This window comes from Leucopleurus acutus (assembly GCF_964270905.1).
Source record: "Leucopleurus acutus genome assembly, chromosome: 13".
NCBI classification, from domain to species: Eukaryota; Metazoa; Chordata; class Mammalia; order Artiodactyla; family Delphinidae; genus Leucopleurus; species Leucopleurus acutus.
The window spans coordinates 83,474,825-83,496,065 of NC_139155.1; the positions used below are offsets into that span (position 1 = coordinate 83,474,825).

Here is a 21,241-nt window from a genome sequence, read left to right on the forward strand (position 1 = left end):
GCTCCTAGGAAGGGCCATTCACTCCCGGCTCCGAAGTCTCTAGAACTTGCCCATCATTGCTCCCAATTAGAAAAATGTTTTTGAAATCTAGGAGATTGGGGCCCATCAGAACCAAGCAGTAAAAAACCTGGTTAAGATCTTGGTTTAAAAAGGTAGCTCTACCTTCACTTAGAAACCTTGGGAGACCAGCTGGAGAGACCAGTGGTGTCTCCACTGCCCAGACTGGAGGGGGTCGTTCATGGCAGCAGGGGGCTGGTGGTGGCCCGGGGAACGGGGTGGGAACTGGGGGCGAGACGCAGGAAGCGGGGACACGTGGGACAGGGCAGCTGGCCCTCCAGTGCCGTGGACCTGGGCTCGGAGGGCAGCGGGGGCGGCCGGGGGGCCCCCGTGGGCACATCTGCCAGGTGGGCACTGGAGCCTCTGCCCCACCAGGAGAGGCAGGGCCCACGTCAGGCCTTGTGACCGCCGTTGCCCGGCGGCTCCCTGTGGACGGCTGTGCAGTCCGAGGCGGGCTCGAGCCCCAGCATCTGCCGCTGCACCAGCCTGGCGTAGAGGCCGCCCTGGGCCAGCAGCTGCTGGTGTGTGCCCTGCTGCACCACGCGGCCCTTGTCCAGCACCACGATGAGGTGCGCCCGCTCCACCGTGCTCAGCCGGTGTGCGATGATGAGCACCGTGTGCTTCTGCAGGTTGCCGTGGATGGCCTGCTGGATCTGTGGAAACAGGAGGGCGCCGGCTTACACGGGCGTCTCCGCCGCCACCCACTGCCCCGCCCGGTCCCGGCTGGGATCCCAGATCCACCGCGTCCTGTAGATGCTCAGCCTCTCTGAGGCTTCCTTACTTGTAAAGCAAGGGCTGGCACAGGACCTGCTTCCTGGCTTTTGTCCACGGGGGACGGAGCTGAGAGCCTGACACAGGGCAGCGCCCGGCGGATGACAGGGGGGCCCCGAGCATGGTCGTCTTCTCGTCTTCCTGCTCCTTCCCCTAACCTTGGCCTTGGTTAACGGTCTCACCGTCAGCCCTGAAGCTCACGCCGACAAAACCAGGCATCACCTGGTTCCTCATCCTTCCCTTATCACCGGAATCTGACCCGTCAGCAGGTCCTGCAGCTCCACCTCCCCGGTGTGTCTCTGTGCCATCTTTCCACCTCTGCCACCATTCCTTCTGACCTGCCCTGCTCCCATCCATTCCCCACGTGGATTTAACATTTTTAATCAGTTCCTGTTGAACTCATGCCCCAAGCCCTCCAAGAGCTTCTTGTCCCATTTAGGATAAAATCCAAACTCCTGGGGAAGTTTTAGGGCCGTGAAACTATTCTGCATAACATGACATTCTGCATCTGTCAAAACCCGTAGAATGCGCAACACAAACAGTGACCCCTAATATGAACTGTGGTCTTGAGTTAGAAATAATGCATTAATGCCAGCTTGTCAACTGGAACCAAGGTACCGCTAATGCAAGATGTTAATAACAGGTGACATTGTTCGTGGTTCGGGGAGGGGGATATACGGGAACTCTCTGTACTTTCTGCTTAATTTTCTTTAAACCTAAACCTGCTCTAAAAAAATAAAATAAAAATCTATTAATGGAAAACAATCCAAACTCCTTTCCAGGGCCTGAGGAGCTTGTGTCCCCCTATGACTCTCCTTGCCTCACCCCACCGCCAGCCACGCTGACCGTGGGGCTTGGCTGTGGACCTGCTCTGGGACTTTGCCCCCACTGCCCCCTGTCCCTGGGACGCTCTTACCCAGCCCCCCTCTGGCTGTCTCCTTTCCTTTCTGGTCTCAGCTCAAGTGGGACCTGATGACCCTGGTTCTGTTGGCATGAACTGCAGGATTCTTGGCACGTGTGACCCCATCCAAACTCTGCACTAAGACGGCCACACTCCAGGGGGCTTCTGCAGCTCAAGGCCTTGTTGCTAGGATGACCCCAGCCCCTAAATGCCCAGTGCTGCCAGGAGAATTGACCTCTAGACATCACCTGATGGTGGGCCCCAGAGCTCCCTTTCTTAGAGCATTTACCAAAAAGGGCTTATAATTGTAAAACCTTCCCCTGTCCCCTGGAGATATATATGCAGATCTCCTAAAACTCAGGAATGTTTTTCTCCGGGACCTGAATGCCATCTCATTGTAATCATGGGAAGGAAAGGGCCCCTGTCTCCCAGTCTTGGTAGAGGACAACCACTGCTGGCCAGCAGCCATGGGGACAGATCACACTTGCACTGCCCAGCCCTTTGTGAGTTTCTCCTGGTCCCCCACTCTTGCGCCCTCCCTACACCCTCAATCTCTCTGTGAAAGGCTCCGTCACCACTGTCACCCCTGCACAGGAATGGGGCTCAGTTCTTTTCCCTACGGACAGTAGCTACTAATAAAATCTGTTTTCCCAGCTTTAACTAATGTCCAGCAGTGTTTCTCTTTGACAGTAGTGACCCTTCCCTCAATCTCTCTATCACATGACTGTTTCTTCTTCTTCGTTTTTTTTTTTGGCCGCACTGTGCGGCATCTGGGATCTTAGTTCCCCAACCAGGGATCGAACCTGCGTCCCCAGCCCTGGAAGCGCAGAGTCTTAACTGCTGGGCCGCCAGGGAAGTCCCCACATGACTGTTCCATTTTCTACATAGCACAGGCCCCAGGGTGAACTCATGCTTATCTCCTTGTTATCTGTCTCCCCCTCTGGACTGGAAACACCTTGGGGGCAGGGGCCAATGTAACCCCTGGTGCCTAGAACAGCACCTGGTGCCCGGGAGGCGCACATTAAATACCTGTGTAGTGAATGATCCATAGAGGGACTGAGGTAGCTGGTCCTCTTCAAATACACTATGGGGCCCTTCTTTCTTTACCAATGAAATGAGACTCAGGGGGTAAGAGACACGCGCAAGCCATGAGCTGCAGAGCGGAGCTCCTGTCCACGTCCCACACCTCCTGACCCCTAACCTAATTCCATATAATTTCAACGTCTCGAGCCAGAGGCTGGGCCAGGGTGGCCAGGCCCTGGGCCTCCTCTGCCCCCGCTCCCTGCCCTCAGCTCCGGGACAGCCCAGTCCAGGAAGCTGCTGGCCTGGGAGGGCCCCTGCAGCCGTCTGCTGGGGGAGGGAGGGCTCTGGCCGCCTGGAGCTGCTACTGCCCCAGCATCGCCCGTTACCCAGCGACTCACCAGGAACTCGCTCTCTGCATCCAGGGCGCTGGTGGCTTCGTCCAGGATGAGCACAGGTGGGTTCCGCACCAGAGCCCGTGCCATGGCCACCCGCTGCTTCTGGCCGCCCGACAGCTGGGCACCCTTCTCCCCCGTCTCTGCATGGCAGAGACACAGGGGCAAGTGAGCGGGAGGTGAGGCCGGTGGCCCTGGGGAGCAGCGAGCAACCCCCGCCTCCGCCTTTCCCTGCTGCCACAGGAGCTCTGCTCCCCAGGAAAAGGTGGGGCTACAAGGGCCACAGGCTGGAAACCTCATGAAAGGATGCTCTTCCTCCCTGTTCATAAGAGGCATGCAAGTTACAACTATGTGCAATTGGTACCAAGATACCAACTTTTACCTATTAATCTGGCAAAAATCCACACATTTGATAGCACACTGTGCTGGTGTGGCCGAGGGGAAAGGGCACTCCCTCCTCTCCCTGAGGTACTGCTGGTGCGGGTCCTGTGCTGCCATGCACACACCGCTGTGTCTATCCGGTTGTGCTGTACAAGTCTACAGAGCACAATTACAGAGGCACAACCCTTGGACCAGCAAACCCATCTCTGTGAATATTTCCTACAGATTCACCTTCTCATGCACAGTGACTCACGGCACTGTTATTGCCAAAAAAAAACAAAAACAAAAACAAAGAAACAAACCACCAAATGTCCATCAACAGGAAACAGGAAATCAGTTATTTTTGAGTAAATTATTATAAAGTCACACAACAGAATACTATGCAGTAGTTAAAAAAAGAGCAGCTTTCTAGGTATCTATACAGACAGGTCACTTAAAAAAGCCGGGAGGCAGAATAGAATGTGTTGGGTTTTTCTCTGTAAAAGGGCGGGAGGGAATAAAAATACATATTCATACTTGCATAAAGAAACTCCAAAACGACATGTAAGAAAATAACGAAAGATGTTTGGGTGGGGGCAGGGGGGCCCTGGCAGTGAAGACCAGGATGAAATAAAACTTCGCATTGGATATCATTATGTCTATTTTTTTAGTTTTGAATTGTATGAATAGTCCCATTGCGAGAGTTAAAATTTTTAAATATGTTAAATAAAATCTATAAGGTAATATATTGTTCAACTTATTAAATTAAAATATTTACTAATATAAAATTAAGTCACTATAATTAATGAATATAATACATATATTATTTTTAAATAATAATATTTCAGGGACTTCCCTGGTGGCGCAGTGATTAAAAATCCACCTGCCAATGCAGGGGACATGGGTTCGAGCCCTGGTCTGGGAAGATGCCACGTGCCACGGAGCAACTAAGCCTGTGCGCCACAACTACTGAGCCCGTGTTCCACAACTACTGAGCCTGCGCTCTAGAGCCCATGCTCTGCAACAAGAGAAGCCACTGCAATGAGAAGCCCCCGCTCGCCACACTAGAGAAAGCCTGTGCGCAGCAACGAAAACCCAATGTGGCCAAAAAATTTTAAATTAAATAAATTAATTTAAAAAAAAAAAAGAAAAAAGTGTCTTTTTTAAAAAAAATGACGTTTTGGGACTAAACAGAGGTGGTAGTTGTAAAGCACTGTGAATGTACTAAATGCTGCTGAATTGTTCACTTAAAATACAGTGGTTAAGTTTATGTTATGTGAGCTTCAGCTGGCAGAGGGCAGTGCATAACTCAGGGTTGCATCCCTGAGGGTGGACCTCCAGGCACGGTGGAGGTGATGCTCTGGGCTCTGTACCTGTATTGTAGCCATCCTGGAGTTCCATGATGAAGCCATGGGCATTTGCCTTCTGTGCGGCCTCCACCACCACCTCGAAGGGCACGGCAGGCAGGCCGTAGGAGATGTTGTCTGTGATGGAGCGTGCGAACAGCACTGGCTCCTGGCTCACCAGGGAGATCTGCGGAGGAGGAAGGATGGGCTGTGAGAGGCCTGGAACACGTCTATCCAGCTGTCACCAGGAGCCTCGCGAGCCCTGGGCCTGTGTGACGCCGGGAGCCTTGGGTCTGAAATCTGATCAGGGCCCGCGGCCAGCAGCTGCATTCAGCTGCCTCTCTTCTTTCCGAACAGCAGAGTCCACTTTCTGCACAAGCTCTCAGCCTCCCTGACCAACAAACTGGGGCCCCGCTAAGCTTGCCGCTCTGGGCCCAGTCAAGCTCCCTGACCTCCAAGACGGAGCTTACTGGCTGCCCCTGACCTGGAAAGAAAGAGAGAAAGAGCGTGGAGTGTAACTCTGTGAGTCAGCCTGTCCCTGGCAGGAGGCAAGGGGGCACAGCAGACCCAGGCCACAAGGACCTCCCTGGATGGTGCCCCCTCCCTGTAAGAGAACAACTGAAAGGAGCTATTGTCTCATGGTCTCACTTTTAGGAATTTGTATGTAGTTGGAGGATATCATTGCAACACTGTAAATAGCAAAAAAGGAAAAAGAAAAACAAAACAAAACAATCTAGTTCTCCATAAACAGAGGATTGGTTAAATGATTACAGTGCACCCATAGAATCAAACTGTAACATATATATCATATTTCTATTTTTCTTTAAAAAAAGCATATGTGCCTTTATATATAGGTATGTGTATATAAAGGTAGGAAACATGTTGGAAAGGATATTGACTAAACTGCCAATGCCGGTTCCCGACACGGAGTGGAGTTCAAAAGGTGAGGTGGAGTCACCTCAGGTCTTTGTTATGAAATTCTCTGAATATATGGGAATATGGTTAGGTTGTTGAGTTTTACTGCTCTGGGTTTATGAAAATTAAAAATTTAAATTTATAGAGAAGGTATTCACAAAAGAGGAAATCCAAATAACCAATAAACATATGAAAAGGGACTTAATATCTTTAGTCACCAGGAAAATGCAAAAGACCTCTACACTGAGCTACCTCTAAATACCAACTGGTACAGATTCAGGACTGGCAATATTAACAGTCTGAGAAGATTAAGTGTCTGAGTATGTTAACTATTGCAAAGCCTGAACAGCTCTTTCTAGGAGCCACTTCCAGAACTCTGGTGGGCAGCAGCCTGGTGGGGGCAAACCTGGGACCACTTCTCCACCATCTGTCCCTGGTTATATACACATAGGTGGGAAGATTTCACAATCTGTGGCCTCCACCAGCATCTACAACTGGCCAGAAGTTCTGGAATCTCTGTGCCAACTCTCAGGCTCTCATATATCTTAATGTATGTAGACAACGTAAATAGTGTCTGCTTAATAGTCGGTGTTTCTTGTATAGTGTGCAGCCTGAACAACCGTCCAGGGCATCCCTGCTCTTATACCAGCAGAGGATCAGATGTCGAGTCTACTTTTCTGAGAGTATTACTCAAAACTGTAAGGTCATGAATAGCCTCCTTTAAATACTGGAGATAACTTAAATGCGGAACAACCTGAACTCTCATCCACTGCTAGTGGGAATGTAATGTGTAAAAAAATAATAATAATAAAAAAAGTAAACCACCTTAATGGCAGTAACTACTAAAGGTGAGGCTCTGGGAGAACCTACCCACCCATGGGCACCGTGATATGGACTAAACTGTCCATATCGGTATTGCTGGTAATAGTAAAAAAACAGGAAACAACCGGAATATCCATCAAGAACAGAATGTATAAACGGACTGTGCCATGTTTACACAGTGGATTATCTTGCAGAAATGAAAATGAGTGAACTACAAACACAGCCTCAACCTGGAAACCTCACAAATAACACTGACTGGAAGGAACAAGACACAAAGAATACACACGTTACGGTTCCAGCCAGATGGAGTTTAAAACTAGCAAAACACAGCTGTGCTGTTCGGGGAGGCCTAGAGATGGGAACAAAAGAAAAGCACGGAAATGACGATCGTGAGCGTCAGGCAAGACATTGCTTCTTGTGGGGAGAGTGCTGGAATGTTCCAATTCTTGAAATGGTGATAATTCTTTGAAATGTACGTGTGTCTTGAGCCCTCTTCCCTGCACCTGTGTGCGTGCCCGCGGGAGAGAAGGTCAGACAAGGAAAGGGCGGAGGAGGGCAGCAAAGGCCCATGCACGTACCACTCGGTGCAAGTACTTGTGGTCATAGGCGCTGATGGGCTTCCCATCCAGCAGCACGCGACCCCCTTCCAGGGGGTAGAAGTTCTCCAGGATGTTGACGCAGGAGCTCTTGCCACTGCCCGACGGCCCCACGAGCGCTGTCACCTTTCCTGGGGACAGGCTGAAGGAGACATTCTGCAAGGAACACGCAGACACGGTTTGGGGCCCCTGGCTTATATGCTCTGGCCTCAGACGCAGGTGGGCACCCTTCCCAGCCTGCCCCACCACCGGCCCCCAGAATGCTCTCCTTTCTAGGATTGGGCAGCACTTTTATACTTGTCTCCTTTGCCTGGAATGTTCTTTCTGCAGAGAGCCATCGGCTGGCTCCTGCTCCTTGTTTAGGTCTCATAGCAAATGTCACCTCCTCCGAGAAGCCCTCCTTGACTGCTAATACCATCTCTGCAGACTACCCCTGACTTATTGCCTTCCTAGCACTTCTCCAGGAATCCTTTTGTTAATATGATCTGTCTTCAGTGCTCCTGGCCTTTCAGGTTCCTGGCTGCACTGCCATGGCCTGGCCTGTAGGAGGTGCGTGAGAGATGGGATGAGGGAAAGGATGACTTCCGGCGGCGGGGGGGGGGGGGGGGGGCTTGGGTCTTCTCTCACCTGCAAGACTTGGGTGTGGGGCCGAGTGCGGTAGGTGAAGGTCACGTTCTCGAAGTCCACCCGGCCCTCCAGGTGGTCAGGGGCCAAGTTCCCATCATGCACCATGGCTGGCTGCCGGTCAATGAACTCGAACACCTTCTCCGCGGCGCCCACTCCTTGCATCAGGCCGCTGTAGACGGAGCCCACGGACTGCGGGGGGAGCAGACACACGTTCCTGACCCATCGACGCCCCGGTCCTGGGACACCCCCGCCCCCGCCACGGCGCCAGAGAGCTGAGGGAGTGAGGAGAGAGCAAGCACACAGCAGCAGTTCTGGGGGCGCGGTGCCCACGGGGGGCCGCTGGAGCCCCGCCTGCTAGTACAGCCGGTCATGACGACGACGGACAAATGAGGACAGCAGTAAAAAGTACTGGTGCCTTGTGTGTTACAGCTAAACCTCACCACCGTCCAGCAGAGTAGGTGCTATCACCCTCCAGAGGAGGAAATGGAAGCACAGAGAAGTTAAATGAACTAGGCAGAATGTGGCAGAACAGGAATCAGACCTTCCTCTTTCAGCTGTCACAGAATTTTTAAATTTCAATTTTAAAAATGGCCCTTAATTTATACTATACATCTCCTTGGGTAAAAATATACACACGTGTAAGTGTGAATAATGACTCATTTTACTGAGTACTTATATATGTTATGAGGTAGGTTCTATCATTATCTCCTTCCTGGTGATCCGGAAACTGAGGCACAGAGAGCTCAAGTTCCCCCAGGTCACACAGCCAGGAAGTGGCAGAGCCAGGATTCGAACCCAGGCACATCTGGCTCCCAAGTTCAGGCCCTTATGAGCTGTGACTGCGGGTCCTGGTTGATGAAATAGGGGTGATATTAGTACCATTGTCATGGTTCCGCGAAGACAGTGCTTAGCACGTAGTAAACCCCCAACACACCACAGCTATGGCTATTATCATAATATCTGGATATAATTATCCCTACTGAGATACAAGTGCTTATACAAGTGCATAAGTTGTCCTTCTTGCTTCATCCCAGAGGCGGCCCCGGTGATCCGAGTACTGTGTCTTGCGAGTCCTTTCTCTGGGCTTTTACAAACACATGCACATATGTAATTAAATCATTTTGAGATGAAAAAAAAAACCACAAATGGGATCAGACCATCCTTATGACTCGGGGATTAGCTTTTTCACTAAGAGCATGTCTTAGGGTTCTTTCCATGCCAGTGCACACAGCTCTACCTCATTTTTGCGGCTGCTGCCTAGTCTTCATAGCACAGATGGACTGTTTCTAGAATACAGATGTACTGTATTCACCCAGTCGCTGGTTGACAGGCATCTAACTTTTCACCATTATAAACAGTGCCGCACCGAACATCCTGGGACACATGTCTTTGCCCGCTAGTGTGGATGTTTCTGAAGCACGGATTCCGAGACGCTGATTCAAATGACACTGCATGGATGACTGTAGCTAACGCAAAGTACCGTCTGCGGCAGATGCTAACCCACCCCTCCCCTGCCGCATCTTTGAGCTTTATCGTTGCAGGACACAGAGGCTCAATCTTAATGCCGGAGGGCTTTATGGGGGGAGGGAGGCAGACCAGAGGAGCACTCCGGGCATCCTCCAGCGGTGACCGATGGCAGCTTCGGCACAAGCACGCCAGCTCCCTAGTCTCGGGACCTGCTGGCGGGGGCAGCCAAATTAAGACATAGTCTATTTAAAAAAAAAAAAAACCCACTCTGTTCTTTTTCCATGGAGCTACTGTTCAAAGTGGGTTAAAATAAAGTCAGACCATCTGCCTCTGAACTCGGTTCCCTTACAAACGTGGTGGGCACTCTGAGCCTCAGCTTCTTTTTCTGGGAAATGGGGACTGGAGTAGCACTGACCGTGCACAGTGTGCTCAGGAGAACCTTCTGAAATAATTGCTGTCGTTGCCACTTTGCTCCATAAATGGAGTTGCTGTCACTTGTATGTGTTACTCTCTTTATTAGTATTATTGGTATTGTCACATTCTTTAGAAAGAAATACCACCTCCTGTGAACCCTGGAGCACCCCCATTTAGATCCCTCTCCCTTCCCTCTCCCTTCTCCCCAGGGCCCTCCTCCCCCCGCCGGCCCCTCACCTCCATACAATCTCCCAGGACAAACTCGTAGATAATGAAGGAGATGAGATTGCCGCTGGTCATCTGCCCTGAGATAACGAGGTGGCCCCCGTAGTAGAGGATACTGACCTGGACCACCAGCAGAGTGAGCTGGAGGGAAGAGGGAAAGGGGGATCTGAGTCATGGGGGCCTTGGCTCAGACCTTCCCCACAGCCTCTCTGTCCCCTGCCCTGCAGGGGAGGTGAGAGCAGCTGTGGGCGCCTCATTCACAGCCACAGACTGAAACTCCAGCCTGCAGCAGGGATGGCCTCCCACAAGCTGGGGCCCTTCTGTCACTCATGCCCTCCCCGCCCTCGCCATGGAGTTTTTCCCTGCAAAGGCCCCCAGCTGGAACAGGCCATGAGCCTGGCTGGGAACAAGGCTTTCTTTGTAAGGCCCTGGCACACATACACAGCACCCAAGCGCCTCAGTGAGGCCAAACTGGAGCTATTAGTCTTCTCCTTATTGGGAAGAGCATGGTTCAGAGAGGCTGAGTCCACTGGCTAAGGTCACACAGCAAGCCAGGCAAAGCAGACGAGGTCTGTGTTTCCATGAAGGAGGGGCTGTGTCCAGGGTGTGCTTGCCTCCAGCCCCCTCTGGTGTCTGGGGGAGTGGTCTGTGAGAGGAGTGGGACCTGCGTACCCATGACAACCCACTGGGTCCCTATTTGCCCCTCCCCATCCCAAGCCAGCGATGCTGGGTCAGAACTAGATCAATGGCTGGGCCACAGTGCCTTTGCACAATCGGCAAGAGGCGCCCCTGCTGGTGGGCAGACTGCCAAGAGGCTTGGCTAGGTGAGCTGGATTTCAGGCCCTTCTTCTCCCTGGCTGGGCACTTTTGAGGGGTGGCCCACCCTGGGGGGACCCAGAAGGTCCTTATTCCCTGCTTTCCCTGTAGACCACCCTCTCTTTCCTCCCCCTAAATTCCAAACCCTCCTCATTCCTACCCCAGCTGTTCCCCAACAGCCCACCCCCAGCTGTGGCCAGCACACAGTGACAGGACCCAAGTGCTTCTTCTCCAGGAGGGGCTATAACTCACCCCCAGGGAGTGAGCTGGACACTCTAATGGGGGCATGTGTGTGGTTGTGACAAAGGACCTTTAGGGAAGCCGGCTGAGGATGGGTCCCAGCTGGCCTTGGGGTGACTCCCCACCTTGGCAGGGACGCTTCCCTAGCTGGGAAAAGAAAGCTCCTACCCTGCCACCCCACGCCCAGGTGAGAGGGAGAGAGGAGGTGCCCTGCTTGAGGACATGCACCGAGAGGCTGAATTCCTTTCCAGAAAGATTCTCTGAGGACAAGCAGAAAGTTGGGACAAAGTCAAGTGTCACATCAGCATGCCTGGACCTGGGCTAATGTCCTGATCTAGGGGTCCCCCATCTTTGTGTGAGACCTGCCCGGGCCAGGGTACGTACCCCGCTGCCCCAGACGTAGTACATGTAGGCCGCAGCCTCCTTCCTGTTCAGCTTGTAGACCTGCTGCAGCTTCCGTGAGTACACCTCCGCCTCTTCCTCCTCATTGGCAAAGCTCCGGACTGTCTTCATGGCGCTGATGGTCTCCTCAGCCGTGCTGCTGGCTCTGGCCAGGGCATTCTGGACCTCTTTGGAGAGCCTCTATGGGTGGGAGGCACGACAAGAAGGAAGAGACCCCAAAACACACAGTCTCACCCTCTGCCTGAGCCCCCAGGCCTCTCTGGTGTTTTCTATCTTTAGCTGGTGCCAGCTCTGTGCAGGGAGTTCCAGGGACAAGGGGATAAGACCCAGCTCCCCTCCTCCCCCATTCCCTTCTAGCTTGATTTGCTGAACTCAGACTCCAGCTGGGCTCTTAGGGTGAGCTCCTGAGGCTCTAGCTCCTGAGGCATGGGGGCGCTGATCACGAAGTCATCTCCAGTATTCAGAGGAGGTTATGCGTGACCATACAGTTTTGGGTAATCCTCTGAGAAAAAGAAGTCTCAATACCTGATTCTGTGCTGGCATAAGAGCAGGGATGCCCTGGATGGTTGTTCAGGTTGTACACTACACAAGAAACACTAACTATTAAGGAGGCACCATTTACATCCAGCAACATATATTAAATTACGTGAGAGCCTGAGGGTTGGCACAGAGATTCCAGAACTCCTAGCCAAGTTCTAGATGGTGGTGGAGGCCATGGGCTATGAAATCTGCCCTCATCGTGTGCTTATAACTGGAGACGGATGGCTGAGAAGTGGTTCCAAGTACGTGACCACCAGGCTGCTGTCCACAGAGCTCCAGAAGGCGCCCTGGGCCACGCTATTCAGGCTTTCAGTAACCACACTCAGAATTTCACACCAGCCAGGAAGGCTGCCCAGGAGGCTGAGACAGCCTCCTCCATAGGCATGTCCCATGACCTGCGAGTCATGCCCAGGCCATCGGAAGCATGCAGTACACTCAGGCATCCTGGGAGAAGCCAGCCTGTGCCTTGCGTCATGTCTGGCTGCGGGCGATGTGTGTGGCTTGTGGCGATGACTGTATCCTACACATTCGGGTACAGGTACGAGACCTAAACAGGGCTTCTTTGAGAACCTGCCCGGTTGAACTTAAAGGTGGGGCCTGAGGTGTGTGCAGAGGTGGGGCTGGTGCAGGGAGCTCCAGGGTTTCCTGCCCCCTCTCAGGGGCGGGCAGGAAGGCAGGAAGGGCGGTGTGGAAGGGAAACAGCTCCAACTCCAATTCATATATTTACTTTTTCTACTCAGGGAGGAAAACAGTGAGGCCGGTGACCCAGAACTGCTGGGGAGAGGGCCCTCCTGGGTGGTGGGCTCTACCGGAGGTGACACATTGGATTGTGGGGAATGGATCCATCTGGGGGCTGGCCTCAGGTCATGGGCACCAAGGGCTCCGACCAAACTGGGGACCCTGAGCTGATCACGTGTCCCAGCCCCTGCTCAGGAGTGTCCCTGCCCCCGCAGGCCTGGAGCACTGAGGAGGGGCTGCCTACACTGTCTGAACCCAGCCTGGCTCCGTTAGGGCTCGGGGCACCCACCATCGCAGGAAGCAGGAGGAAGGTGAGGCAGGGGCCTAGCTTACAGGCTGACCTTCTGACAGAGGCAGTGCCAAGGGGCGGCCTGAGGGGACTGCTGCCTGCCCATCACTGCATCGTGGGCGAGGGCCTTGCTCCCGGGGGCCTGAGCCCTCCCCCGTGACATAAACGTATAGAAAGAGAGCAAACTTTGCACTCAGAGTGAAAACCAAACTTCCCGCAAAGGCCGACACCATCTGGCCCCCATCACCTCCCTGCTCTCCCCTCACTCCTGGCTCTGGCCTCACCGGCCTCTCTGAGGCTCTACAAACATGTCAGGCACATTCCCACCTCAGGGCCTTTGCACTGGCTGTGCCCTCTGCTTGGAATGTGCTTCCCCGAGCTGTCCACCTCTTTACTCAAATGCCACCTTCTCAGAAAGATCTATTTAAAACTGGCAACCAGCCCCAATGCTCCCAATCTCTCTCTTCATTTTTCTCCTTAGCAGTTATGATCTTTTATTGTATTATATATTTTCATTATTAGCGTCGTTGTTATTTATTGTCTGTTTCTCTTATTAGAATATAAGCCTCCTGAAGGCAGGGGCCCTGTCTGTTTCATTGATATAAACCAGTGCCTGGGAAACGGTAGGTGCTCAATAAATATTTATTGAGTGAGTGAAATGAACCAGTGAATGAACGCAAATGCAGCCTTACGATGGGTCCTTCACTAGCCCCTGGTGGCCCCCTGAACCTGCCTAAGGGGTCACTCAGGAGCTGCCAGGGCTCAGACCCCAGCAGGGACCAGGCGGGGCCTACCTTGTAGTACTTGCCGTAGATGTCAGACACCATCATGATGATGGGGAAGCCCATGAAGGTGACCAAGGAGAGCTGCCAGGAGAGGCTGAACATGAAGACCACCACGCCCGTGACCTTGACCGTGTTCCGCAGGAAGATGTTGATATTCTGGGAGACCAGGTCGCTGACCATGGTGGTGTCCGAGGTGAGGCGGGAGATGAGGTCCCCTGGAACACAGGCAGCTCAGCTCCCGCTGTGGCAATGGGGTCACTGTGGGCGCGGCAGGGGACCCTCGGGGAGCTCAGACCTTCCCCACCTTCTGGGCGGGGTGGGGAGGGAAGGAGAGCGGATGCCCCTGAGGGCTGCTCTGAGCCCAGACCTTGTCACCAGCATCTCGCTGCAGCGTCACACCTCCCAGAGCACAGAGGAGGCAGCTGAGGCTCGGGAAAGGGAAGAGGCTTGCTCAGCACCACACAGCGTGGCCGTGACTGAGCCAGAGCTGAGCCCACGTCTCCTCCCTGTCACTGGCAGAGGGGCCACTCCCCTCTTCCCTCACAGAAATAACAGTCTGGGCTGTGGAGGAGAGAGGAACAGAAAGCCCTTTACTGACTGCTGGATACTGGGCTAAGAGTTCCACAGCAATCCCACTGGGCAGCTACCGTTATTGTCCCCATCTTACAGAGGAGAAAACAGAGGCTCAGAGAGGTGACGTTAGTGACAGAGTTTGCTCCCAGGCTGGTCTGCCTCAGAGCCTGGATCTGGGCCGGATGCTGTAATGTCTTCCCTGCTCTGCCCTGCATGTCCGCCCTGCTCACTCCCATAGGAGCTGGGCCTCTCAGGCCACAGGCCTGGGTAGACCCTGCCCTTGTGCTTCCCACAAGCCAGTGGGAGGCGAGGCCTGGTTGCTGCAGGGACAGCGGGTGGCCTAGCGAGGGTCCTATAGTGGCCGCAGTTCACACCAAAACCTCAGCCGGCAGGCCAGCTCCCCAGGGCTCAGGCAGGGCCGGAGGCCCAAGCCAGCCTCCCGGGGTGTCCCCATCCTGAACTGGATGGCAGGAAAAGCCATCAGGACTGAGACCATGGACGTGCCCACTTAAATCCTCAATGCAAGGCAAGCCCACCTGGCCGGGCCCAGCCCCAGGTCACCCGAGGCCCCAGGAGGACCAACCTGTGCGATTCTCGTCAAAGAAGCTCGTCTCCTGAGATACCAGCGAGCGGAAGAGACGGTTCCGAAGGCGAATGTTCAGTCTGGCAAATATGAGGGTAAAAATGCCGCCCCGAACACCTGCGGCAAATGAGCTAATTGCAGATAAGAGATGTTACATATAGCACGACGTCCTTCCGACAACCAACCGCCACCCCCGCCACCCCCCGCTGGCAGGCGTGGGCCCCTCGCAGGGCAGAGACCGGGCGGCACCCCGACCTCGAGCCCACTCTCCGGAGCCGGCACCTCCACAGGGCTTCCCTGTTCCCAACAGGAGCTCCCAAGGTGAGGGTACAGAGGGGACTGCGTTTACTGTGGGTGAAGGGCCCAGCTCCGCCAGCCAGACCCCTCTCCCTCCCAGAGGAGCACAGACAAGGCTGGTCCTTGTTTCCCATTTGGAAAACCACGGGGGGTGGGAGGGTGCCGGTGAAAGGGGAACCCCGAGGACTGAAGCCATCTGTAGGGACAAAAGGGCGCTGCTCTAGGGTGTAGCTCAACCAAAGGGACAGAACTAAGCCAGTTGGGTTGTTAGTGACCACGGGGACCAGCCGAGGCACAGGCTCCCCGGGGGCATTTCCTGGGCCTCCCTGGCCCCTTTTCCTCTGGGGAGCTGGCCCTGCCCTCCTTCCCCGCGGCAGGCCTGGGCGGGTGGGGGAGGGCAGGGGCCGCTACCTGCCGATGGCCAGCGCACACATGACGGTGACGGCCGTGCTGAACTGCTCCATGCTCTTCTGAATGACGATGCCATCAATGGCCCGGCCCGTGTAGTAAGGGAGGAAGGTCTCTCCTGCGGAGACAGGGCGGGCTCAGGGGGCATCGGCACCCAGGGGAGCCTCTGTCCTTCCTCCTGAGCCTCTGGAAGCCCCCATACCACCCACAGTGCTGACTCCACCGTGGGGTTTTCTCTCTCGGCAAACTCCTGCTTCTCAACGGGGCAGGGGGCAGGGAAGGGGTCCCACACTGCTTAATGCCCTCTCTTTTCAGAGAACAGGAACACGGGAAATGTGAGTTACTTAATCTATACAGACTGGGTCGTGCTATCGTGAATAATGGCGACCAGTCATCGAGCACACAGAGACAAGGGGCTCCCGTGTGACAGTTCACCCCCTCTGCACGTGGACCCTGAAGTCGGCTCTGTTATCACCCATTTTACAGATGAGGAAAGTGGAGCTGAAAAGATGAGCTGACGATTGCTCTGCCACACAGCTGGTGGCTGACAGACGCCAAAGTTCACGTCTTCTCTTTGGCCAAGGGTTCAGAGTCCAAATTCTAGACCCTCAGAGTATGTTGGTATTCTGGTTCTGAGCAATGCTTTAAATTGCCACCCCGCCCCTCTTGAGGGGGCACTTTACAGTTTGTCAGATAATTTCTTACCCATATGTCCTGCTATATCTTCACAACAATCCTGGGTGGACGTGGGGAGGGGGGCATTGGGCAGGGATGTCACCCCATTTCACATGGGAGTGGGAGACTCAGAGAGGCGGAGTAATTCGCCCAAGGTCCCACAGCAATTAAGAGGAAGGGCCAGGACTCAAACCCAAATGAGTTTCCTATCTGGGGGCTCGTTCCTTGTGCCTTCCCTCCCAATAACCCAGAGTAAGTTCCCGCTCCCATCTTATGGAAATGATGGACATGGAAAAGAAGGTGGTCAGACCAGGCTGTGTCCCGTTTTCACTGCAGCTCTTTCAGCAGCCATAGCCTGGCTCAGGGCTGGGCACACAGGAGTCACTCAATAAAGGTCAATGAATGAACCCTGGGCAGGTGGGGCAGGCCCTTCCCTGGTCAGCTCTGCAGGACTGGCTCAACCAGGACAGTGAGACCTTCTATAGCGCTCTGGCGCCCTCTGCTGGTCTCAGCACAGGGACCACAGGGCGGCAGCCGAGAGGGCCTCTGTCTCCCCTGTGTCCTTGGCCAGATGGGGTCTCCAGGCACCCCTGTGAAGTTCTACCTCAGCTGAATCTCTGCCTCAGTTTACCTACAGGGAAGTAAAGGGCATCAGCGAGCTCTAGCAGCATTATGATTCCAGCAAGCACCAGTGATGATATTAACCACCATGGACGTTTATGGAGCCCTTGCTGGGTAGGTGCTGTGCTAAGCAGGTATGCAAACTCTTTTGTCCAATCTGCCCAAGAACCAGGTGAAACTCTCTAGTCCATCAACAAATCCTGTGGCTCCACCTTCAAAATATTTCCAGAATTTTCTGCCTCTACTGCCCCACCCAGGTTTGTCAACCTCCTTTGGACTATCTCAGCAAACCCCTGGCTCCCCCTGCTGCCACCTTTATCCCCATCAGCCTGTTCTCCACTCAACCGGCAGCAGGAGCCTGTGAAACCCAAGGCAGATCATCTCATCCAGCATCAAAGTCAAAGGCCTTACAGTGGCTGACGGCACCCTGCACGACTGGGCCCTGCTACTGAGCTGCCTCACCTTCTTCTCTCCCCCCACTCCCTCTGCTCCAGCTGCGCTGGCCTCTCTGCTTTTCCTTTAACAATCAGGCACCTTCCTGCCTCAGGACCTTTGCACGGGCTGTTCCCTTTGCCTGGAGCACTGTTACCCCAGATAGCTGCTCCCTCATCTCTTTCAAGTCTCAAATGCTTCCCAATAACCCCATAGGTGGTCTATTATCATTCTTCCCATTTTACAGATGAGGAAACTGAGGCTCAGTCATTTGCCCAAGGTTATTGTAATTAGGTTGCCAGGAAATCCATATCTCAACGGGAGATACTCAGCACAAAACTAACAATTTTTTTTTCACAATGGGTGGTTTTTCTTTTAGATTATAAGGTTTCAGAAAAAGCTGAACCCTACCGGATGCTTGCTGATTGAAAAATAATTGTTAATAATCACAGTACCTAACTTTTATGAAGAAGTACCTAGTTTTGCCAGGCACCGTGCTTCACCTCATTTAATTTTCACAATAACCTGAAGAAGCCCTCATTGCAGTATGAGAAGCTGAAGCTTGGCCACATTAAGTAAACTTGATTAAAATTACTGATGAAGTCGGGGGGCCTGATTTCAAGTTGAAGCCCATAACCTTGACATAATCCTGCAGGCTGGTGCAATCTGCCCGGCTGTATTTTAGGACATCTGTATTCCCTAAGCGCACACCAGCTGACAACAGCACCCTGGGAGGCAGGGGAAACGAGGCCGTGGGGGCAACATCTGCCCACATAGGCAGGATGGTCATTCATTCATTCATTCATTCACTCAGTAAGTCTGATTCTGTGCCAGGTATCAGGGGCCTTGGATGAGTCAGACCTGGCCCCTGTCCGCGAGGGGCTCAAAGCCTGGAAGGGGAGAAAGGAGAGTGGACATGTGATTTTCACGTCACCGATGCTGTAATTAAGGGCCACGGTCGGCAGAATCTGAGTAGGCGTCTCAGGAGCAGACATTTGGGCCTTGAAGCATGAGTAGGAGAAACTATCTGGTTAAATGAAAAGGGGTCATCCCAACACTCACGGCCACTAAAGTTTACGGGGAGCTTTCTATGTGCCATGAGCTGTCCGAGGCGTCTTGCTCGGATTAACTCACTGAACCTCACAACCCCGCAACTGCTGACGCCCATTTTACAGATGAGGAGATGAGACTTAGAGAGGTTAAGTAACTTGCCTAAAATCACACAGCGGTTAAGGGGCCGGGACTGAGAGGATGGAGGACGGATGGTACAAGGAAATGGGCTCTGGGGTTCGCCTGTCCTCTTTGAGATCACTCTGGATTTGTGGCTACTCCCAGACTCTGTCCCTGGGAGTTAAACATGTAACGACTCATAGCAGCTAACATTCCTGTACTCATCATGCCGTACCAAGCTCTGCACCTGTCCTCCTCCTCTCTGACTTTTTTTTTTTTTTTTTTTTTTTTTTGCGGTACGCGGGCCTCTTACTGCTGTGGCCTCTCCCGTTGCGGAGCACAGGCTCCGGACGTGCAGGCTCAGCGGCCATGGCTCACGGGCCCAGCCGCTCCGTGGCATGTGGGATCTTCCTAGACCGGGGCACGAACCCTTGTCCCCTGCATCGGCAGGCAGACTCTCAACCACTGCGCCACCAGGGAAGCTCCTCCTCTCTGTCTTTTTATTCAAACTTTACAGCACCTTGGGATAAGGATGCTCCCAATCCCCATTTCACAGAAGGAGGAAATGAGTCTCTGAAAGGTTTCAGCACTTGCCCACGAACCTCCAGAACCCGTGGAGTTTCCACCCCGTGATGTCCCTTCCCACCCACGTTGCTGGAGTGTTGCTTTAAAACTGTTTGGACCAGATCCACAGTAACAGATACAATTTACATCACCAACCAGGACACACACATAGGCGCACACAGCTAAAATAAAAGTTTCACAAAACAATACTTAATCTTACCACAGACTACATACCCTGATGGCTCTATTCTATTCTGCTTCATTACAAAAAATGCTTTGAACCTATAAATGCCATTTCTAGGAACTTATCCTACAGATATATGCACATTTATATGAAACATGTATGAACAAGAGAAAAAGACTCAAAACAACCCAAGAGTCCAACAACGGGAGACCGACTAAATAATCTATGGTACAGCCACACAGTGCAGTATTACACAGCCAAATAAAAGAATGAGATACTGATTGGAAAAATTCCGGGATATATTGTTAAGTGAGAAAAGCAAGACACAGAATGGAGCGTAAGAGGTGGGGAGAGTGACATGTACTTATTTGCTTGTAGCCGCATAAGGAAACGCTGGAAGCATATACAAGAAAGGAATAAAAGTGGTTTCCTGCCCACTTGGAAGCTTCCGGAACCTTCTTCTGGAGTTAGCCCTGGGCACCGGGATCAGGGTAGTCAGGAGTAGAATTAGGAGTGAAACTCTCAGTGTTTACCTTTGCATATCAATTTGATATCTGAACCACGTAAGTAAGATGTTAAAATGTGAGAGGAAAGAAGAGAGCCCTCACTTACCCAGTGCTGCCATGATGAGGAAGAAGGAGGCGGCCACGAGGAAGGCAATGTCGGGCTTGGTGTAGGACAGCAGCTTCTGCAGCGTGGCCCCGGAGGCCTGCTCGGGCGCGGGCCGGTCCTCCCCAGGGGGGCCCTCGGCCTCGGCCCCTGCCCCCCGCTCGAGGGCCTTGGCATCCGGCTGCACCGTGGACAGCAGCCACCAGAGCAGGAAGGACGCAGCAAGTGAGACGTAGGTCCACACAAAGAGGGCCCAGAACCACGGGTCCCGGACCGGCTTGCGTACCTCGGAGAAGAGCAGCAGCTTCACCATGGTGTAGATGCCCGCGAAGAGGCACACAAGGGCGATGACCGTCCAGGAGGCCCGCAGCCGCCGGGGCCCCAGGGCGCTGTTCTTGGCCACGCCAATGGTGGCCCCCAGCAGCAGGCAGCTGCGGTACAGGCAGGCCGCCCAGAGGTCCAGCACCGAGTCAAAGATGTTGAAGTGCCGGATGTCCTCCAGGAGGCTGCGGTCCAGGTGGCTGAGGACGTAGATGGCCGTGGTCATGCCGACGTCCAAGCTCATGAAGGCCAGGGTCACTACCACTGCCTTCCACAGCTGCATCCTGCTGGCGGGTGGTGGGCAGGCACCGAGGGGCAGGCTCTAGCTCATGGGGGCAAGGCCATTGTCTGTGGGGCGAGGCCAGACCTGTAGGGGCAACAGGGCAAGGGGTTCAGGTGTGCTACTTGCTGGCTGTGTGACCTTGGGCAAGTCACCTGACGTCTCTGAGCCTCAGATTCCTCATCTGTAAAATGGCAGTGACAAGAATACTGATTTCACAGAGGTATTGTGACGGCTCCACTCATTCAAGGAATATGTATTGAGCACCCTCTGTGGGCCAGACTCTGTTCTTTGCACTGGGGATTTAACAGTGAACAAAAATAACAAAGATCCCTGCTCTTGTGGAGATGAGACACTCATGTCAGAGACAGATAATAAACATAATAACTAAATGATACAGTATGTTAAGAGATAGGGCTGGGGTGTGAGGAACGAGGGGCCATAAGGGGCGGTGAGGGCAATTTTAAATAGTGGGCCAGGGCTTCCCTGGTGGCGCAGTGGTTAAGAATCCGCCTGCCAATGCAGGGGACATGAGTTCAAGCCCTGGTCCGGGAAGATCCCACATGCCGCGGAGCAACTAAGCCCATGTGCCACAACTACTGAGCCTGTGCTCTAGAGCCTGTGAGCCACAACTACTGAGCCCGCGTGCCTAGAGCCCATGCTCCGCAACAAGAGAAGCCACCGCAATGAGAAGCCCACGCACTGCAACAAAGAGTAGCCCCCGCTCACCGCAACTGGAGACAGCCCGCGCGCAGCAACGAAGACCCAACAAAAACAAACAAACAAATAAATAAACAA

General features: G+C 53.4%; 1 protein-coding gene across 3 annotated transcripts; it reads right to left on the bottom strand.

Annotated features, from left to right (window-relative positions):
* Positions 1 to 349: 349 nt before the first annotated feature.
* Positions 350 to 20,446, bottom strand: ABCB9 (ATP binding cassette subfamily B member 9; the record flags this gene model as incomplete). Of its 3 annotated transcripts, XM_082853467.1 has the most annotated exons (11): positions 350 to 710; positions 3,151 to 3,287; positions 4,878 to 5,037; positions 7,166 to 7,339; positions 7,811 to 7,999; positions 9,929 to 10,057; positions 11,357 to 11,554; positions 13,736 to 13,941; positions 14,883 to 15,013; positions 15,591 to 15,705; positions 19,846 to 20,446. In XM_082853467.1, the coding sequence occupies 11 exons, from the start codon at positions 20,444 to 20,446 to the stop codon at positions 450 to 452; spliced, it is 2,301 nt and encodes a 766-aa protein (XP_082709593.1). In that variant the 3' UTR covers positions 350 to 449. The 3 variants fall into 3 exon arrangements, with proteins under 3 accessions (XP_082709593.1, XP_082709594.1, XP_082709595.1); XM_082853468.1 differs by lacking the exon at positions 9,929 to 10,057; XM_082853469.1 differs by lacking the exon at positions 7,811 to 7,999.
* Positions 20,447 to 21,241: the final 795 nt, after the last annotated feature.